General features: G+C 32.6%; 3 protein-coding genes across 3 annotated transcripts; all 3 read left to right on the forward strand.

Moving 5' to 3' along the window:
- Nucleotides 1–5,451: 5,451 nt before the first annotated feature.
- LOC145035409 (uncharacterized) lies at nt 5,452–6,072 on the forward strand. The gene has a single exon (XM_078983954.1). It carries the CDS (start codon nt 5,690–5,692, stop codon nt 5,951–5,953), a length of 264 nt encoding a protein of 87 aa, XP_078840080.1. The 5' UTR covers nt 5,452–5,689; the 3' UTR covers nt 5,954–6,072.
- A 3,074-nt stretch (nt 6,073–9,146) lies between these two features.
- On the forward strand, nt 9,147–9,669 carry LOC145033551 (uncharacterized). Its single transcript, XM_078982140.1, has one exon. The coding sequence runs from the start codon at nt 9,290–9,292 to the stop codon at nt 9,551–9,553; it is 264 nt and encodes an 87-aa protein (XP_078838266.1). The 5' UTR covers nt 9,147–9,289; the 3' UTR covers nt 9,554–9,669.
- A 4,934-nt stretch (nt 9,670–14,603) lies between these two features.
- On the forward strand, nt 14,604–15,155 carry LOC145033552 (uncharacterized). Its single transcript, XM_078982141.1, has one exon. The coding sequence runs from the start codon at nt 14,776–14,778 to the stop codon at nt 15,037–15,039; it is 264 nt and encodes an 87-aa protein (XP_078838267.1). The 5' UTR covers nt 14,604–14,775; the 3' UTR covers nt 15,040–15,155.
- Nucleotides 15,156–16,772: the final 1,617 nt, after the last annotated feature.

The raw sequence follows: 16,772 nt of genomic DNA on the forward strand, positions 1-16,772 counted from the left end.
TTGCATAATTCTTTACAATTTCGAGTCGAGCTCAATACTATAAAGCCTGAATCGAGCGAAGCTCAAGCTCAATCCAAGCCTTGCCAGGCTCGGGCTCGGCTCGACTCATTTGCACCTTATCTCCTACATCCCTATCTTTCCCCATATTTCAACTTACACACTACAAATATCGTTTATTTCTATAGGAAAAGGGAAAAAAAATTTGACTATAAAAATATAAATATTTTTATTATTTCTATCAAAAAATTAAATATGTTGACATTTCTCTCAAATATATAGAATGGTAAAATTTCTATAAAAAAAAAACATAAATACACTGCTACTGAAAAAAATAGGGTTGTTATTTGTGTAAATAAATATAAGTAGGTTGATATTATTGTAAAAAAAATTAAGTATGTTCTTATTTTTGTCAAAAAAAATATTAGTTGGTTGTTAACTATGTTAATAGATATAGGTAGTGCCAAATCTAACTAATAAAACCATATAAGCAACTAATGCTTCTTTGGTGCCTCTATATTGTGATTGTTCTCTCCCACATGAAATGATTTTTTTAATAATGATAAATGAAGGTAAATCTCTACTAAAACTTGTTCTCGTTGACTTTTGTTCCTTGATTTTATCATTGAACATGTATGTGATAAAAATTCATAATCTTTTGCATAAAAACACTTATATCTTCATATTTTAATCTTAAAATGAAATTTCGTTGCATTTTTAGATCTAATTTAAACCCAAGAGACTATGAATGTGTAGATATATAGATATTTCACCATTATGAGGTTGTACTTGCATTGAATAGAAATTGCAAATAAATAAAAAAAACAGGGAAAAAGGGAGAGATGTAGAAGGCAATAATGTTTTCATACTCGAATTCAAGCAAATTTAACTACATTCACTTGTTATTGCCCTCCTGAAATCAATCACCCAATTACAATTAGTTGATCAACTACAACAGAAGGAATTAAAGGTATGTTTTATGTTTGGTTTTAAGGAGGTTAACTCGGGAAAAAAGCAAAGCTCTCTCCCTCGTAGTCTTCACGCTCTCTTACACAAATATTCCCTATAATATGTCAAATTTGACTACATTTACTTGGTACAAACTTTGATTTTCATAGTCTATTTGATATATACGCTTTTATCTTAAAAACATGCATCAGTTAGATTTCCGCAGATATTTTATATGATAAAATTATAAAAAAATAGCTAATTTTCTTAATTACTATGACAACCGGCAAGCTTCTGGTCAAGTCAAAGTCGAGTCAAGGTCAACAAGTCAATTTGGTCAACTCAACTAGTGTTATGTGTTAGGGATTTCTTTATGTTTACTAATGTACAACTATAAATCTTAATGCAAAGTAACACTTGAAAGTCCCAAATGTTCAAAATTAACGCCTTAATTTGATTTGGGGAAGTAACAGCTCTAGAAAGCACTATTAAGTACTATAAGGACTCCCGGCAAAGTATCTCTCAATCTCTCCCACTATATATCTCTCTCTCCCAAATCTCTCAAAGTATGTGAAATCTCTCCCAAATATCTCCAAGTATGTGAAATCTCTCCCAAAACTCTCTACGTATCTTCCTCGGTCGAAAACAACCCAAAACCGAAAGAGGAACACCCAAAAGGACCCTCTTGGTCCGGAACCTTCTTGATCCTGAACCTCTCGTCCGGACTCCTCTTGGCCTTGAACCTCTCGTCCGGAATCCTCTTGGTCCTAAGCCTCTTATCCGGAATGCCTTCTAAGGAGCCAAGAGGAAGCAATCTTGGAACCCTCAACCATTGCTTCGGATCCCTTCCCCCTTCGGAACCTCTGAAGTAACTCCCGAAGAGAGAAGCTACGGAAGCCCTAGTACCGAACCCGCTCGTATTCCGAAAGCCTCCTACCCGGACAATATCACACCTTAGAACTCCTTGACTCTGGAAGATCTCGCATGTCGGAAACCGTGGGCCAGACTGGACTCCGCCTCCTAACCCTGGGACCGAGAGAAGTTGTCCGGATCTAAGCAAGCGACTTCGGAACTTCGCCTGTGACTCCGGAATTTTGAGATTTAGCTCCAGAACTCCTCTGTTTTCTTCAGAAATCCGAGAAGATGCTCCAAAATTTTCTTAATGGCTCTGAAATCCTTCCTAAGCCTTCGGATCCTCGCAGAAACCAACCCCCACTTCTGATTTTTGGCATTTTCGGACCTTTTTATCTTTTTAAGGCATTTTGACGCCGGAAATCACAACAAACTCATATTTTTCCTATCTTAAACCCCTTAAACTCCTATGTTATTCCAAAATCAATTATTTTAAGCATATTTATATAAAATAAAACCCAAGATCTTTAAGGATATTCTAAGCAAATAAAGGGGTTTGACTTTATGGCATGACTCTAATTCCTCATTTCCCATACTAATCTCAGTAAAACATGCATTATCCTTAGAAAATGAGCTTTACCCACCAGTTTTCCATGCAAATGTCAAGTAACTCCTTATCCCTCCCTTTGAGAATACGTGAATCTCCCTCCCCCATATTCCACTTCTCACTTCTTCATCCAGTAAACTCCTAAGAATTCTCTCAAACTCCTTCAAGACTCAAGCTTCATCCCTTCAAGGAAAATTTCCAGAATTTTTGTAAGTGTTCATCCTCTTTTACTAGTGATTCTTCATATTATTCCTAAGATTTCCTTATATTTACACATAGAATTATTCTTAGGATTTTCTAAAGTTCAAAGAACACTTCCAAGTGTTGGAACTTGGAAACTCCTTACACCTCTTCCAATCTCCAGCAAACTAAACCAAAGTGAGCTTCATACCCCACCTTTTCTGAAGTTTTTATTGATTTTGGGGGAGATTACAAGTCACATTTTGTTTCTAAATTCATGAATGATTGCATGCATACGTGTGTTTGATATGAGTGTTGAAATATTATCATTCCTTTTTTTTTTTTTTGTAACTCCCTCTAAACGTGAGGTTTCACACAACCCATGAAAATAAGTAATATTTAATCCCCACATGAACAATCTAATTTACAAAAGGGACCTCCCAAGTTTTTGGGGCGTTCAACATGCACCCTTGTATGCATGCTCTTCATAACTAGAGATAAAAGTTGCTGAAATAGACCTTGAAATGTTAACACTAAGTCTAAAATTCGAAATTTGAACTTTGTGCTCCATAAATGACTATTTGCAAACTGTTAAGTGGCTATTTATAAAAATTTGATATAAGTAAGATCACCAAGAATATATGCAAATAGAGCCTTTATGACAGATTATTTTGCATGTCATAAGTTGTTGTCATAACTTCACACAAGTCTTAGTTTTACACAAATCATAACTTGGTATTTCCCCAGTAAATGGGTCTCACTTATTGATATATAGAGAGAGGAGATTCATTTTAGTCGACTTCGCTAATATTGAATCGATTTGATAAATATTTAAAGCGGATTATTTTCAACAAACAAAATGAAGCGGAATATATAGTCAACAAGTACAACTATTATTATTTAGTAAATAATGGATTTCAACGATTTGCTCGAAACTGTTAGTATTCTAGTCAGACAAATCTTCACAGTACATATATTACATACAATAGTGTACGCTTAAGTCCTGTAAGAGTTATAACAAAAGTCTCTTAGAGAGGGAGCGGGAATTTGTGTATAGATCTATATGGGGTTGACACTCCGCACCTTCGTTGTTCACTACAACTAGAGCAGTCAGTCTAGGATGACAAATGTCTTAAACAAACCGATGCCTGAAGAACGTCATAACAAACATTTCGTCATATTAGTATGGTTATAACGAATCACTAGAATATATCATAGATGTATTTTTACATATTACACTTTTGACTAATAATCAAATGTGTTATGATTACCTCAAATGAGACTTTTCCACGTAAGAGTTATTGTTTTAAAAGCTACTATTTTATACATCAGAAAATATTGGATTTTTCTGGAGGAAACGATTTTATATGACTTCTAAAACGATGAACTAGGACACACATGCAACTATTTTCGTTTTGAAACAAGACTTACAACCATTTGATAAGAAAATATTAGATTTTCTGGATTTCTAAACTATTAACAAAGTTCTTACACAAAAATGCTTATGAACTCACCAACATATTTTATGTTGATGTTTTTCAAACGATTTGTATTCTCAGGAAATCAATAAGTAGGTTATGGATCGCGGGGTCCAAATTTATTTTGCTGTATTTTGGATATTGTTTATCGATGTTTCTTTTGTGTACACTTGAAAACATGAACATGATGTAAAACAATGTAAGCTTGTTATATTAATGTATGTTGTATGGGTTTGCTATGTTTCAATTATATACAATTGTTATGATACTGCACAATGAAGTCACCTGCCTCCGAACGTTTCCGTCGTTCTGGTCTGGGGTGTGTGACAATTAGCAAAAAAAAACCCAACATTGCAAAAATAACCATCAACATCGCAGATGAATTAAGCCCATCTGCGATTTCTCTCATTTATTTGTGAATGTACATGTCGGTAAACCACATATACATATTATGAGTTGTACGTCAGTAGGTGGTTTTTTTTAATTTATATTTTTATTTTTTGTGGTATAAATACCCTCACACATCACCAAAATCGCAAATAAACTTGGTTTATCTGCGATTACCTCTGAAGTTCATCTGCGATTTTGCACAATTTTATTTATTTATTTATTTTTATTTTGACTACGAAATTGATAGAGTTTGACTACGAAACAACCATATTATATATAAAAATTTTACAACGCAAACCAACTATTCATTCATTTTATTAGAGATGTTTTAAAGAAAATTTTCAAATAAATAACAACTAAAATGATAATTTTTTGCAAGATTTTATATATGGTATGATTGTTTCGTAGTTAAATTCTATAAATTTTGTTGTCAAAATAAAAAATAAATAAATAATTAAAATTTCGCAAAATCGCAGTTGAACTAGGTTTATTTGCGATTTTAGTGAGGTGTGATTAATATCGAAAAAATAAACAAAAACTAAAAAAAAACATCTGCGAACATGTAACTCCTAATGCGTGTCCGTGCTTTATCGACTTGTATATTCACAAATCAATGGGCAAAATCGCAGATAAGCTTAATCTATCTGCGATTTTGATAGTTATTTTTATAATGTTCCTTTTTTTTTTACTATTTTCTGCAAAATAGTTAATGAAATTTGTTATTTTTGTAATTTTCTCATGTTATATTTGTTCATGCTATTGCAAAAAAATTAATTTTCACATATAACAATTTACGAAAATCTTTTAAAAAAAAAAATCTAATAAAATTTTCGTAGTTTCATAGCTAAAATTGTAGTAATATCTTTAATGTGTGCTTTGTATTTAAAAAAAAAAAAAAAAAAGGTCTGTGAGACCAGACTAATTTATCCTTTTTTTAATTTAATTATCGAAAAGATAAATACTTTTGTAAAGGTAGTGATATTGTCGCCGCCATGTTATGGCTGACTCCAGAGTCGAGTGGGCATTTTTAGCAAACCAATTGGTTGAAAACCAGTAGTTTTTCCAAGTGGTAGCCTCCTGTTTTTATCCCTAAAACCAGGAGATCTTTCACTCCTTGTACTCTTTCCTTCTAAACTCTATTTAAACCCATCCTTCCATTTTCCAAATCATCGCAATCGAAAATCTTTGATAGAAAAAACCCATTTGATCATTTCAGCATCTCCAAGTTTCCGAAAGCATGAGTTCAGGAAGCAAAGTATGGATGGTGGCCGGAACTGTTGGATTGGTGGAGGCGCTCAAAGATCAAGGCTTTGCAAGGTGGAATACCACCATCAGATCCATCCACCACCACGCCAAGTCCAATCTCCGATCAATCTCCCACACCAAGAACCTGTCACAGCCGGCGGCCATGGCTTCAAGCAGAGCCATGGAAGAGAAAGCAAAGCAATCAGAGGAGTCACTCAGAAAAGTCATGTACTTGAGCTGTTGGGGTCCCAACTGATAAAATAAATCTTTTTTTTAGATGTTTTAGGTAGATAGATACGGATAATCTGTACATGTAATTATGAATTAATGATGTACAACCTTCAATGGAGAAAAGAAAGAAAGAATTTGATCATATATTATGAATCCAGTATTCAAGTTGTTGGAATATTAAGATTTAATTTAGTTGCCCTTATGATGCCATTGAGAAATCGAGCTGGAGAAGCCAACAATTTCAGTATTGTCTTAAGAAGATGGGGAATTGTGCTCATGTTGGCTGAAGTATATTTTGCCATTTTGGTACGTCTTTTTTTTTTTTTATAAAGACCATTTTAATAAATTATTTCATTTTGTATATTTGTTATAATTAGTCATACATGGGATAATCATGATTTTAAAACAATCATATATCTTTCCTTCGACATTAAGATTGTGTTACATCGTGCATTATAAGGAGTATAAAAGATTGTTCATTGGGACCCCAACAGCTTCTTGGTGTTGGAGAATGATCGGAGAAGTGTCTCCACCAATCCAAGAGTTCCGGCCACCATCCATGCCCTGGTTCTTGAACTAATTCTATCTTTAATTCAGTAGATTAAATCAAATGTTTTTTTTTTTTTATTGTGTATCTTGGTAATGTTTGTGATTGATTTTGAGAACTAAATCGCCCCAAGTTTCATGGATATAAACAGGAGGCTCAACACTTGAATGGCTAATGGTTTTTGGGCATGGAATTGTCCATAATGCCCTTTCACTTCTACAGTGATGTGGATCTTTGTAATCATCTGGTTCCTTGTATCCATCCAACAACTTTCCTGCACGTGATTATTTTTAATTTTTCCAAAGTTTAATAACAAATTCACATCACCCACTTCGTTACATTAAATATAAGTTAGAGTTTATTCATAGTACATTAACTTTATTAGAGTTTTGATTGGTCACTATATCATAAATCTAACTCTCTATTTCTATTAATATTCTTTTACAACATATCAAAATTTAGAGACAAATTTTACATGTATTTTTATAAAATCTAATTTATAACATATTTAATAATTAAAAAGTTTTATTTTTTCCATCGAAAAGTTCAATTATCATTGAATTTCATATCCAACATTAACATAACATCTCACAATAATAAAGTTTCATCAATTTAATGTCAATTAGACATATTATTTCTTTACAGTTCTATTATTGACATATATTCTAAACGCCTAATGTCTAAAAATACAAGATTAAATTATATGTTTGGTCCCTAATGTTTCGGTTTCATTCATTGCATTGTTGGCCCGCCTATGGATAACATTGCATATTTAATACCTTTTCAAACGAAATTATCATGTTTGGTCCCTCCCACCTAACAAATTGACAGTTAACCTCCCTCACGTGCCTATACATTTTTTCACCCCACACGAATCAAATTTCTTATTTCACCCTCCTCTCTCCTAATTATGATTATGGCAGTACACATTTTCTTATTTCCTACCACTATGCTTAGTAAGAAGCAGACCAAGGTACAAGCATACATTTAAATGAACTTGTATTGACCTGCATCTTCACAAAATTTCTTCTTAAAGCGTGGAAAGAACTTTAAGAAAACATTGGTAGCATAACAAAAATCTTACGTTGTATATTGCCTTTTCTTTATAGCTCTATAGACCACACCACCATGGATGTTGTTTATTTGCTAAAGATTCTATTCGATGCATTTTTTATGCACATGATATATATGATTTGGCAGAAGCCTTAAGTGAGAGAAAGACAAATTGACCTTTACACTTTAACTTAAAACCAATGTAAATTTTTATCCCTAAGGAATTTAAAGATTGGTGATACATCAACGAAAAGCTCTCGACGTTCCAAAACTCATAATAGGTCGCGTACCCCCAGTCGACCCCCGAACTAAACTATTTAGACCTCAAAATCATGATTTTCCCGGTTTCGGTGCATTTCCATAATTTGCTTGATTAAGTTTTAATGATAAAATCTGTCGTTTTTAGAATTTATCAAATTTTCATGTTTAGTTTACTATTTAATTTCATGTATCTAATGATATTTTCCTTTTTTTAAATTTGGTTGTACTTGTCAAATTTAGCCATCGGGCACCATTCAACCCTTTAGAGTTTAGAGACATTTTGAAATTCAATAAAGAAATCCCCTTTGAGTACTTTTGTTAATATTGATTCGGTATTGTGTCAATTTTATGCACCATTTAGCATGTTTAATTCTTACATTTGCATTGTATTTAAGTTTTATATGCTATGTATTTTTTTTTTTCTTTTTCGAGATATTTTATATAATTTGGTGAAATCATGTTGTTTGCACATTTCATGGATATTTTATCAGGTATTTGAAGATTGAATCGTGTTCTGGATCATGCTAGAGAGTTGTGGTTCAAATTTTGGCAAGATCGAACCAAAAACGAAGAAGTTTGAATTTGGATGATCAACGGTGATCAAAAGAAAGGGGATTAGTTTCTACTCGATCGAGCTACCATGAAAAATCAGAATTATGCATTTTGAAGACCCAAATAGCTAAGTGGGATCCCGATGCAAAATTGACTCAGTTGAATGGGTTGTTACCTTTGTTTTCAGGACTATAAAATAAAAGCATCATTACCTTTTCATGTATATATTTGTAGGATTGAGGACATTATAAATTTCTTATTTTTATAAAAGATAATGTTAACAAAAAAAACTATATCAATATTTTTTTAAATATAATTCACTTTAATGATAAATTATATATAAAAGAGATTAATGCCCAAGTATTCTATAAAAAAACATAATTTGTTAGCTGTTTCCTTATGTTAGGGCTGTTGTATAGATTTTAAAGATCAAAGAGTTAAAAAGTATGTGTAATAAAATATATATATATATATATATATATATATATATATATATATATATATATATAGAGAGAGAGAGAGAGAGAGAGAGAGAGAGAGAGAGACTAGAGACCATTATATAAACGCAAAGAGAAGCCGTATTTGTTGGTTGGCGTACATAATTTGGATTTGTATCGTACATCCACTCACTGCTTACGTGATGCCGCACCTGAACATTATCCGTTAGCATTTAAATATGATTTAAAAGAGAAGCCGTATTGTTGGTTGGCGTCGAGGGGCATATTTGACAATTCACTTCCATAAAACCATTGGTTTTTCCAAGTCTCTGGCCTCCTGTTTTACCTTTAAAGTTGGGGACCTGGGCTTCTTTCTCTCTCTCTATCTCTATTTAAACCAGTGTCTGCTTCCCTAATTCATATCTATCAAACATATCTCTAATACTATTCAAACAAGAAAACCCCTTTTTCATTTCAGCATCTTAAAACAGTCTTAAACTTAAAAGAAAAGATGAGTTCCACAAGCAGAGTATGGATGGTGGCAGCAACTGTCGGATTGGTGGAGGCACTCAAAGATCAAGGCTTTGCACGATGGAACACCACCATCAGGGCAGTCCACCACCACGCCAAGTCCAATCTCCGATCAATTTCTCAGACCAAGAAGTTGTCTTCGCCGGCGGCCATGGCTTCAGGCGGAGGCGTAGAAGAAAGGGCGAAGCAATCAGAGGAGTCGTTGAGAAAAGTCATGTATTTGAGCTGTTGGGGTCCCAATTGATCAAACCCTTTGCAGCTTGTGATTAATTTTAGGCACCTAGATACCAGATTAATGTACATGTAATTATGCATTGTGTACAACGTTTACAAGGAAGTAAAAATCGATTATGATCAAAAGATTGGTGTGTGATATAAATTTGATTTACAAATTCACTTGATGAAATCAAGTTTCATAATTTGAGTGAGAGAATTGTAGTTCATGGTTAAAACGATCTTTTCCTTCTACTAGTTACCGTTAAAAAAACTTTATTAGCATCATTAAACGTTGATAAACCTAACCATTGAATATGTAGTTGTGGTTATAATGTGGAAAGGTTGTTTTAGCTAGTAAAATGTAATGGCATCTAAAAAAAGATCAATTTTATGAAAACACAGCCTATTTTGATGTCATATTGTTCTTCCGAAATATACGGTTATAAAAAAAACATTTGTTTGACCAAATATTAATGATACAAAAGTTAGAAGATTTTCTAATATGTGATCTAAGAACACATATAAGAAGTATTAATTATGAAAAATATTATTATATTTAAATGTGAAATTCATTAATTATAGTGATTATTAATGAATTTTTTATTTAATTATGGTAATATTTCTTATAATTAATGTGTTTAACATTTAATTATGGTAATAGTTATGATTAATTAATACTTCTTATATGTGCTTTAAGAGCACATATTAGAAAATCCCTTATTTTAAATATGGGCTTAGGTATTATGTGGTTGTTATGTACCTAAGCTTATATATAAAACCCTCCAAACTATGTAGTTTTGATCCATATATATTCAAGCTAATCATGGTATCTCATTTACTATTCTTCCTTGAACACGTGACTTACCAAAAGGATCGAATTTATGTTCTTTTTCTTCATTATTTTTAAGAACTTAAAGTATTAAAAGTCATGACCATTTAATCAACCCTATTAAATTTTATATAAAAACTGATAGAATAGAAGATAAAAGAAAAAAAAATACAATAACACAATAAAGCTTTGAATAAAGTATACGAATGGTCCTTAAGGTTTTGTTTTTTTTCTCTAAAGTAGTCCTTACGAAACCTTTTTCCCTCAAATGGTACCTATGGAGCAAACGTTGCACACAAAAGGCCCCTGTGACTAACTTTGCTAACAAATTCTGTTAAGTTTTATGAAATAACACAAATACCCTTTGTTTTATGCACATAAATGGTCCTCTCTCTCCCTCTCTCAAAAATACCCTTTGTTCTTTTCTCTCTCTCTCTTTTAGGTTATTGATTTAGGGGTTTTCACAATTGCTTCAAAAATTTAAAAGCCAAATTTAGAAATTTGTGGGCAAACTGTGTTTTAGGTGTAGCTAAGAACTTTGCACCATGGAAAGATCATTCAGACAAAAGATCAAACACTTAGTGGGCAATAAGATCAAACATGTTTCCCTGTAGCATTTTACAAACTTGAAAGAACACCCGAAAGCATAAACATCGTTTCTACACCCATTTTCATTCTCATGCTCTTCACTTGCTCATAACCCATTAACCCATGTACCAATAAAAGCATAATTTTGAATGGAAGATTCAATCACGATGAACAACATGAAGCAGTTTCATAAACAATCAAATGCAAACCAAAGGAGAGATGAAGAAATCTCGAATATTCAAACCCCACCTTGCTCACCTAAATCCCTCACCGATATCTCCTATGATTCATCAATTACATCCTCAAAGAACAACGTCTCCTCTTCACCCTAATTGGAATCTTGATCGGTTCTACCTTCGTCATCCTCAGACCATCGTTTACCACCATCTGATACTGGTAGAGTTTATGAAGTCTCACATATGCAATGGAAGAGAAAGTTCAATAAGAAGAAGTCATCTATCAGATCAATGCTTTCCGGAAAAACCAAAAGGAGATGAGAGGGGAACGAGAGTGGTAGCAGCTTCCTCCGGTGAGCTTCTCATCCCGTCAATTGATAGCATCACGAATAGTAGCAGCGGGCACGAGGGTGCTGCCGGAGCTGTGGTTGCAGGTGTTCCTAGGTGTCGCCGATGGGGAAGGAATGAAACAACAAAGGAATGGAGTTGAAGATGTAAAAGACCCATATATGAGAGAGAGAGGACCATTTATGTGCATAAAACAAAGGGTATTTTTGTCATTTCATAAAACTTAACAGAATCTGTTAGTAAAGTTAGTCATAGGGGCATTTTGTGTGCAAGGTTTGCTCCGTAGGTACCATCTGAGGGAAAAATGTTTCGTAAGGACTATTTTAGGGAAAAAGACAAAACCTGAAGGACCATTCGTGTAATTTGTTCTTTATAAAGATTTTCATAAAATCATTGGATATAGTTTCTCAATCGAATGACAAAATGTTGGAGTTATGTTCGTTAAAAAATATTGATTTTTTTTTTACTTTTCCGATAAACTTCAATAACTATTTGCAATAAAAAGATATAAAATTGATTCTTTTCATTTCATAATTTAACTCAATTCAATGGTATTCTATTAAAACAAAATTTAGAGAAAATGAAATTGGATTTGTTTCGATTAAAACTACGTCGTTTAAATGGTTCTATACCTAAGCTTAAGTACATAACAGCTACATATTCACTTTTCCCTTTAAATATTAACTTATGGATTGTAATATATATACATGATATTACGACAAAGAATTCAAGACCCGACACATATATGTATTAATTGATTTCTATTTTTATGTTTATGTTTCTTGGTTTTGATGTCATACTGTATACTTTGCATTTCTAATTTCTTCCAACAATTTTTATCATATTTAATCTCAAACAATTTACAACTAGAATAGTTAAAAATGAAGGAAATATGTTATCAAGTTTTTTTAAGAAATGAATTTTTTCTTATACTTTTATTATTGTTATTATTATTATTTTTATATAATAAGAATAAGTGAAAGGCCCAGAAAAAAAGATAGACATTTCTCTTAGAAGTTATCTCAATGATATATATGGATTCGAAGATCATCTTTTCAAAACAATAACGATTATGGAAAAAACGAATCTTCAACATATATAAAGTTATAAAAGATCGTGTGGTAGCGGGGATAAATATAATTTCTTTTATATTAGCAAAATGTACTAATACTACAAGAATTCGATTTGTTTAAAAAAAAAAATTCAAAACTAAAAAATTACAATACAATAAATAAACTTACATAGTTACAAGAATCCCAAGACTCGAATATCTTTGTAAGCAAAATTATTATCAACTATTCATAATCAATATTCTTTGATACATTATTATTATCAATCCATTAAGTGTTTATTATGATATTTTAGACTATAAGTATGATGTTAATAATTTCTTATTTTGAGAATTTTTGTACAAACGCTGATAACACTGAATCTAAATAGGACTGAAGTAGAATGATCGTGTATATAATATTAGGTAAAGTTAAAATGAAAGAGAATAGTAAATGAAAATTAGTATATTATCATTGATAAAAATAGTAAATATAAACTAAACCAAATACAATAATAATTATGAACAAAAACTCTAATTAAGATAAAATTATACCCAACATAATATAATTAAAACAAAACAAATAAGGCTAGATATGTGGATGTGGAGTCTCTAACCATGGCAACGCATCATCCAAAATATAGAGGATGTGAAATGTGAATTCCAAAAAATCAAGAATTATTATTAAATATGCAAAAATAAATGAGAGTAGGAATCAAACCCTTGTCAAATGGATATAGAGAAACAATGTGTGTTGCTTTGGCCAACTGAAGTATAAGGATGTAATGCAAGCATTCGACTAAATTTTAATATATTTGATAATAACTATAAAGAATTTGACTAAAACTTGGGGCTTATACGGTGGCACACCTCACACCCACTTAAAGTCGATCCTATGTTGTACCGATATATAAGGTATGCCAACACTTATCCTCATAGAAGAGGAATTGATGAGGCAGAAAACGATGTGTTATGTCGTAGGAATGCAAACGTTAACTTTAATACCATGTAAAATATATGTGGAATTCAAAATAATCTCTCTAAAAGAGCCTTTATGGAGATAGATGATACATCAACACATACATATACTTATTGGATTGTGTTGCATTAGTGTGTGATATGTATGATAAACTATCAATCCTCCTCAGAGAACCAAGACTCGATGAGGTAAGACAATGATGTATTAAGCCACGTTGTACATCGATATCGTTGCGAACTCTGATACCATGTAAAATAAATGGTGATAGTAGACGACGAAACGAAAGAAACACTAAAAATTTAAAAAATGAAACTCCTTATTTATTTAATAATAATAAATATTCTAAAAAGCATTTAACATTAATATATAAAAAGAAGAAGAGTAAATTACACAAATGGTCCCTATGGTTTGGGATAATTTGCAAGTTTGGTCCCTAACTTATTTTTTTAACTCGGAAGGTCCCTATTGTTTGTTATTGTTACACGATTGGTCCCTATTTTTTGTTTTTGTTACGTGTTTGGTTCCTATCTTACGTAAAAAGACAGCTATTTAAATAGGAAAAACATTGTAGGGTGGGTAAGGTAAGGTGAGGGGATGGGGTTAGGGGTGTGTTTATTTAAATAAATTAAAAAATCAAGAGAAAAATAGACTTTTTATGTAAGACAGGGACCAAACGTGTAACAAAAACAAACAGTAGGGACCTTCCGAGTTAGAAAAATAAGTTAGGGACCAAACATACAAATTACCCTAAACCATAGGGACCATTTGTGTAATTTACCCAAAGAAGAAATAAGATATATATATATATATATATATATATATATATATATATATATATATATATATATATATATATATATATATATATATATATATATATATATATATATATATAAAATGGACTTATGCAGACGGTAACAGCGGTAAGAGAGGGAAAGATAATAGTTAATGGACTTGTCAAACATAATGAGCATTGTTGTCAATTAAGACCAAATCCTAAAAACATGTCTACTACAAGGACTAAAAATGTCATTTACTATTTATTATTTCCAAATTGACAATTGAATGCGCTTTAAAACCAGTGGTTTTTGCCACCTGTTTTTTACGCCATACAAAGTGGGAGGCTGTTTCACTCTACTGTCTGTGTGCTTGGCTTCTCTATTTATATCCTACTTATGGTTTTTCTGTTCTTCATTAATCAATTGTGCAACAAACATACTTTCGATTCAAACAAAAAACCTACTTCGTCTAACTTTTAACCATCTGACTTCAAGATTTAATCATGAGTTTCAGAAGCAGAACATGGATGGTGGCCGGAGCTGTCGGAGTGGTGGAAGCCCTCAAAGATCAAGGCTTCGCACGATGGAACACCACCATCAGGGCAGTCCACCACCATGCGAAATCCAATCTCCGATCAATTTCTCTGATCAAGAAGTTATCATCGCCGGCAGCCATGACTTCATGCGGAAGCTTAGAAGAAAGGACGCAACAATCAGAGGATTCGTTGAGAAAAGTCATGTATTTGAGCTGTTGGGGTCCCAATTGATCAAACCCTTGCAACTGTTATTATTGATTTTAGGCTTTTAGACACCAGATTAAATGTACATGTAATTATGCATTGTGTACAACGTTTATAATGAATTGAAAATCGATTCTGATCAATGATGGTTTATGTATGAATTATGATATGATGTGATTTGTAATTTCAGTAGAAGAAATAAAGTAGTGTATATTTTGATCATCACTACGTGTTGATAAATCTTAGCTACTGATGTAGTTGTGGAGCAATAGTAAATCTAAAAACTACTAATATTACACGGATGTTGCTAAATTGATACCTTTAAACAGTTTATAAACATTTTTATTAAAAGTTAACCTATAATAAACTATTTACAATTTATTTTTTTAAAAAACAATGTAAATTTAACCATAAAAAAAACCTTAAAAATCAAAGAGGGTGTCCAAATGGAAAATTGAGGTGTCTTTTTAGCCAACCCTTTATCATATTTAGGTAGTTATACTATACATTATTAGTTACTTAAAAACCCATTCATTAAATTAGACAAAACTGCAAGATTGGTTCTTATGGTATTCAAAAAACTTTGAATGAGTTCCAAAAACTTTATGATTTTCATAAAAGATCCAAAATCAAGGTTTTTTCGTGTTTTTTATCCAAAAAAACTTGAAAAGACGATTATGCTCTAATTTAATTTAAAAATAAAAAAGAAAAGAAACCAATTATCCCCCAACAACCCCCTCCCCTCTCTCTCTCTCTCTCTCTCTCTCTCTCTCTCTCTCTCTTGTTTTAATACCCAGAACACAATCCGTCACTATCATCTTCTTCACAACCCAGCTCCACCCTTCTTCCTTTCTTATGCATCGGTCCTCTCCATCATCTAGTCGAGCGCCATGCTTACATATTAGATGGAAGAAAAGGAAACCCATCAATCAACACAACAACCATCATTGTTAAAAAAAATCAACCCAAACACTTTTGTCGAGCTCCACCATACACGAGAGCAGAAAAAAAAAAAAAGATAGATCAGTGGTCTAACTGCCACCAAGATCTTCGTCCTTAGATATACTGAAAAATCCAAGTTTTAAGCCCCGTTTTTGTGTTGTGGTTTTCATCTTAAAGGTTAATCTCCATATTCACATTAACTGGTGGTTTTTATTTTGGGGGTTAGCAAAATCGACGTCACCGCCATATAATTCTCATACTCCTCCATTACAACCACTAACGATCACCACCGCTGCAACCAACAGCAGCCACTATTGCTGCAATCTCATATGAGTTTTCTAACCGGCAATATAACCCATATATGATGGGTAGAAATCAGAAGTATAGAATTAATCCTTACCGATGACTTACCTAATAAAATTTGGGGGTTAAAGAGTCTTGAAGTGATTGACATTAAAGGGAATTTGGTTACTGGAGGCTTATCCATGATCGATTTCTCCAATTTAAAGAAGTTACAGGTTCTTTGACTGGAACCCTAAGATTCTTTTGACAAACAGTTTTTGGATTTTGACTTGGGTAAGATAATAGAGTAGTGTGTTGTTGAAGGGGAAAGGGGGTTTCATTGTATGTTTATGGGACCGATGGTGGGGTTCGATCAACAGGAGGCTGAACAAAGTGAGGGGTATGCCGATGGAGTTGTGGAAGATTCTTAACGATGAATATGAATGAATCTGGGTTAGGTTAGGTTAGGAGAGAGAGAGAGAGAGAGAGAGAGAGAGAGAGAGAGGAGGTGGTGGACCCGTCTTTCTATTTTTCTT

This window comes from Lactuca saligna, chromosome 3 (genome assembly GCF_052625555.1).
Source record: "Lactuca saligna cultivar CGN05327 chromosome 3, ASM5262555v1, whole genome shotgun sequence".
Lineage (NCBI taxonomy): Eukaryota > Viridiplantae > Streptophyta > Magnoliopsida > Asterales > Asteraceae > Lactuca > Lactuca saligna.

What these genes read in the sequence shown, in the direction of transcription:
- LOC145035409 (XM_078983954.1), top strand. Translation starts at nt 5,690, where the DNA reads ATGAGTTCAGGAAGCAAAGTATGGATGGTGGCCGGAACTGTTGGATTG.
- LOC145033551 (XM_078982140.1), top strand. Translation starts at nt 9,290, where the DNA reads ATGAGTTCCACAAGCAGAGTATGGATGGTGGCAGCAACTGTCGGATTG.
- LOC145033552 (XM_078982141.1), top strand. Translation starts at nt 14,776, where the DNA reads ATGAGTTTCAGAAGCAGAACATGGATGGTGGCCGGAGCTGTCGGAGTG.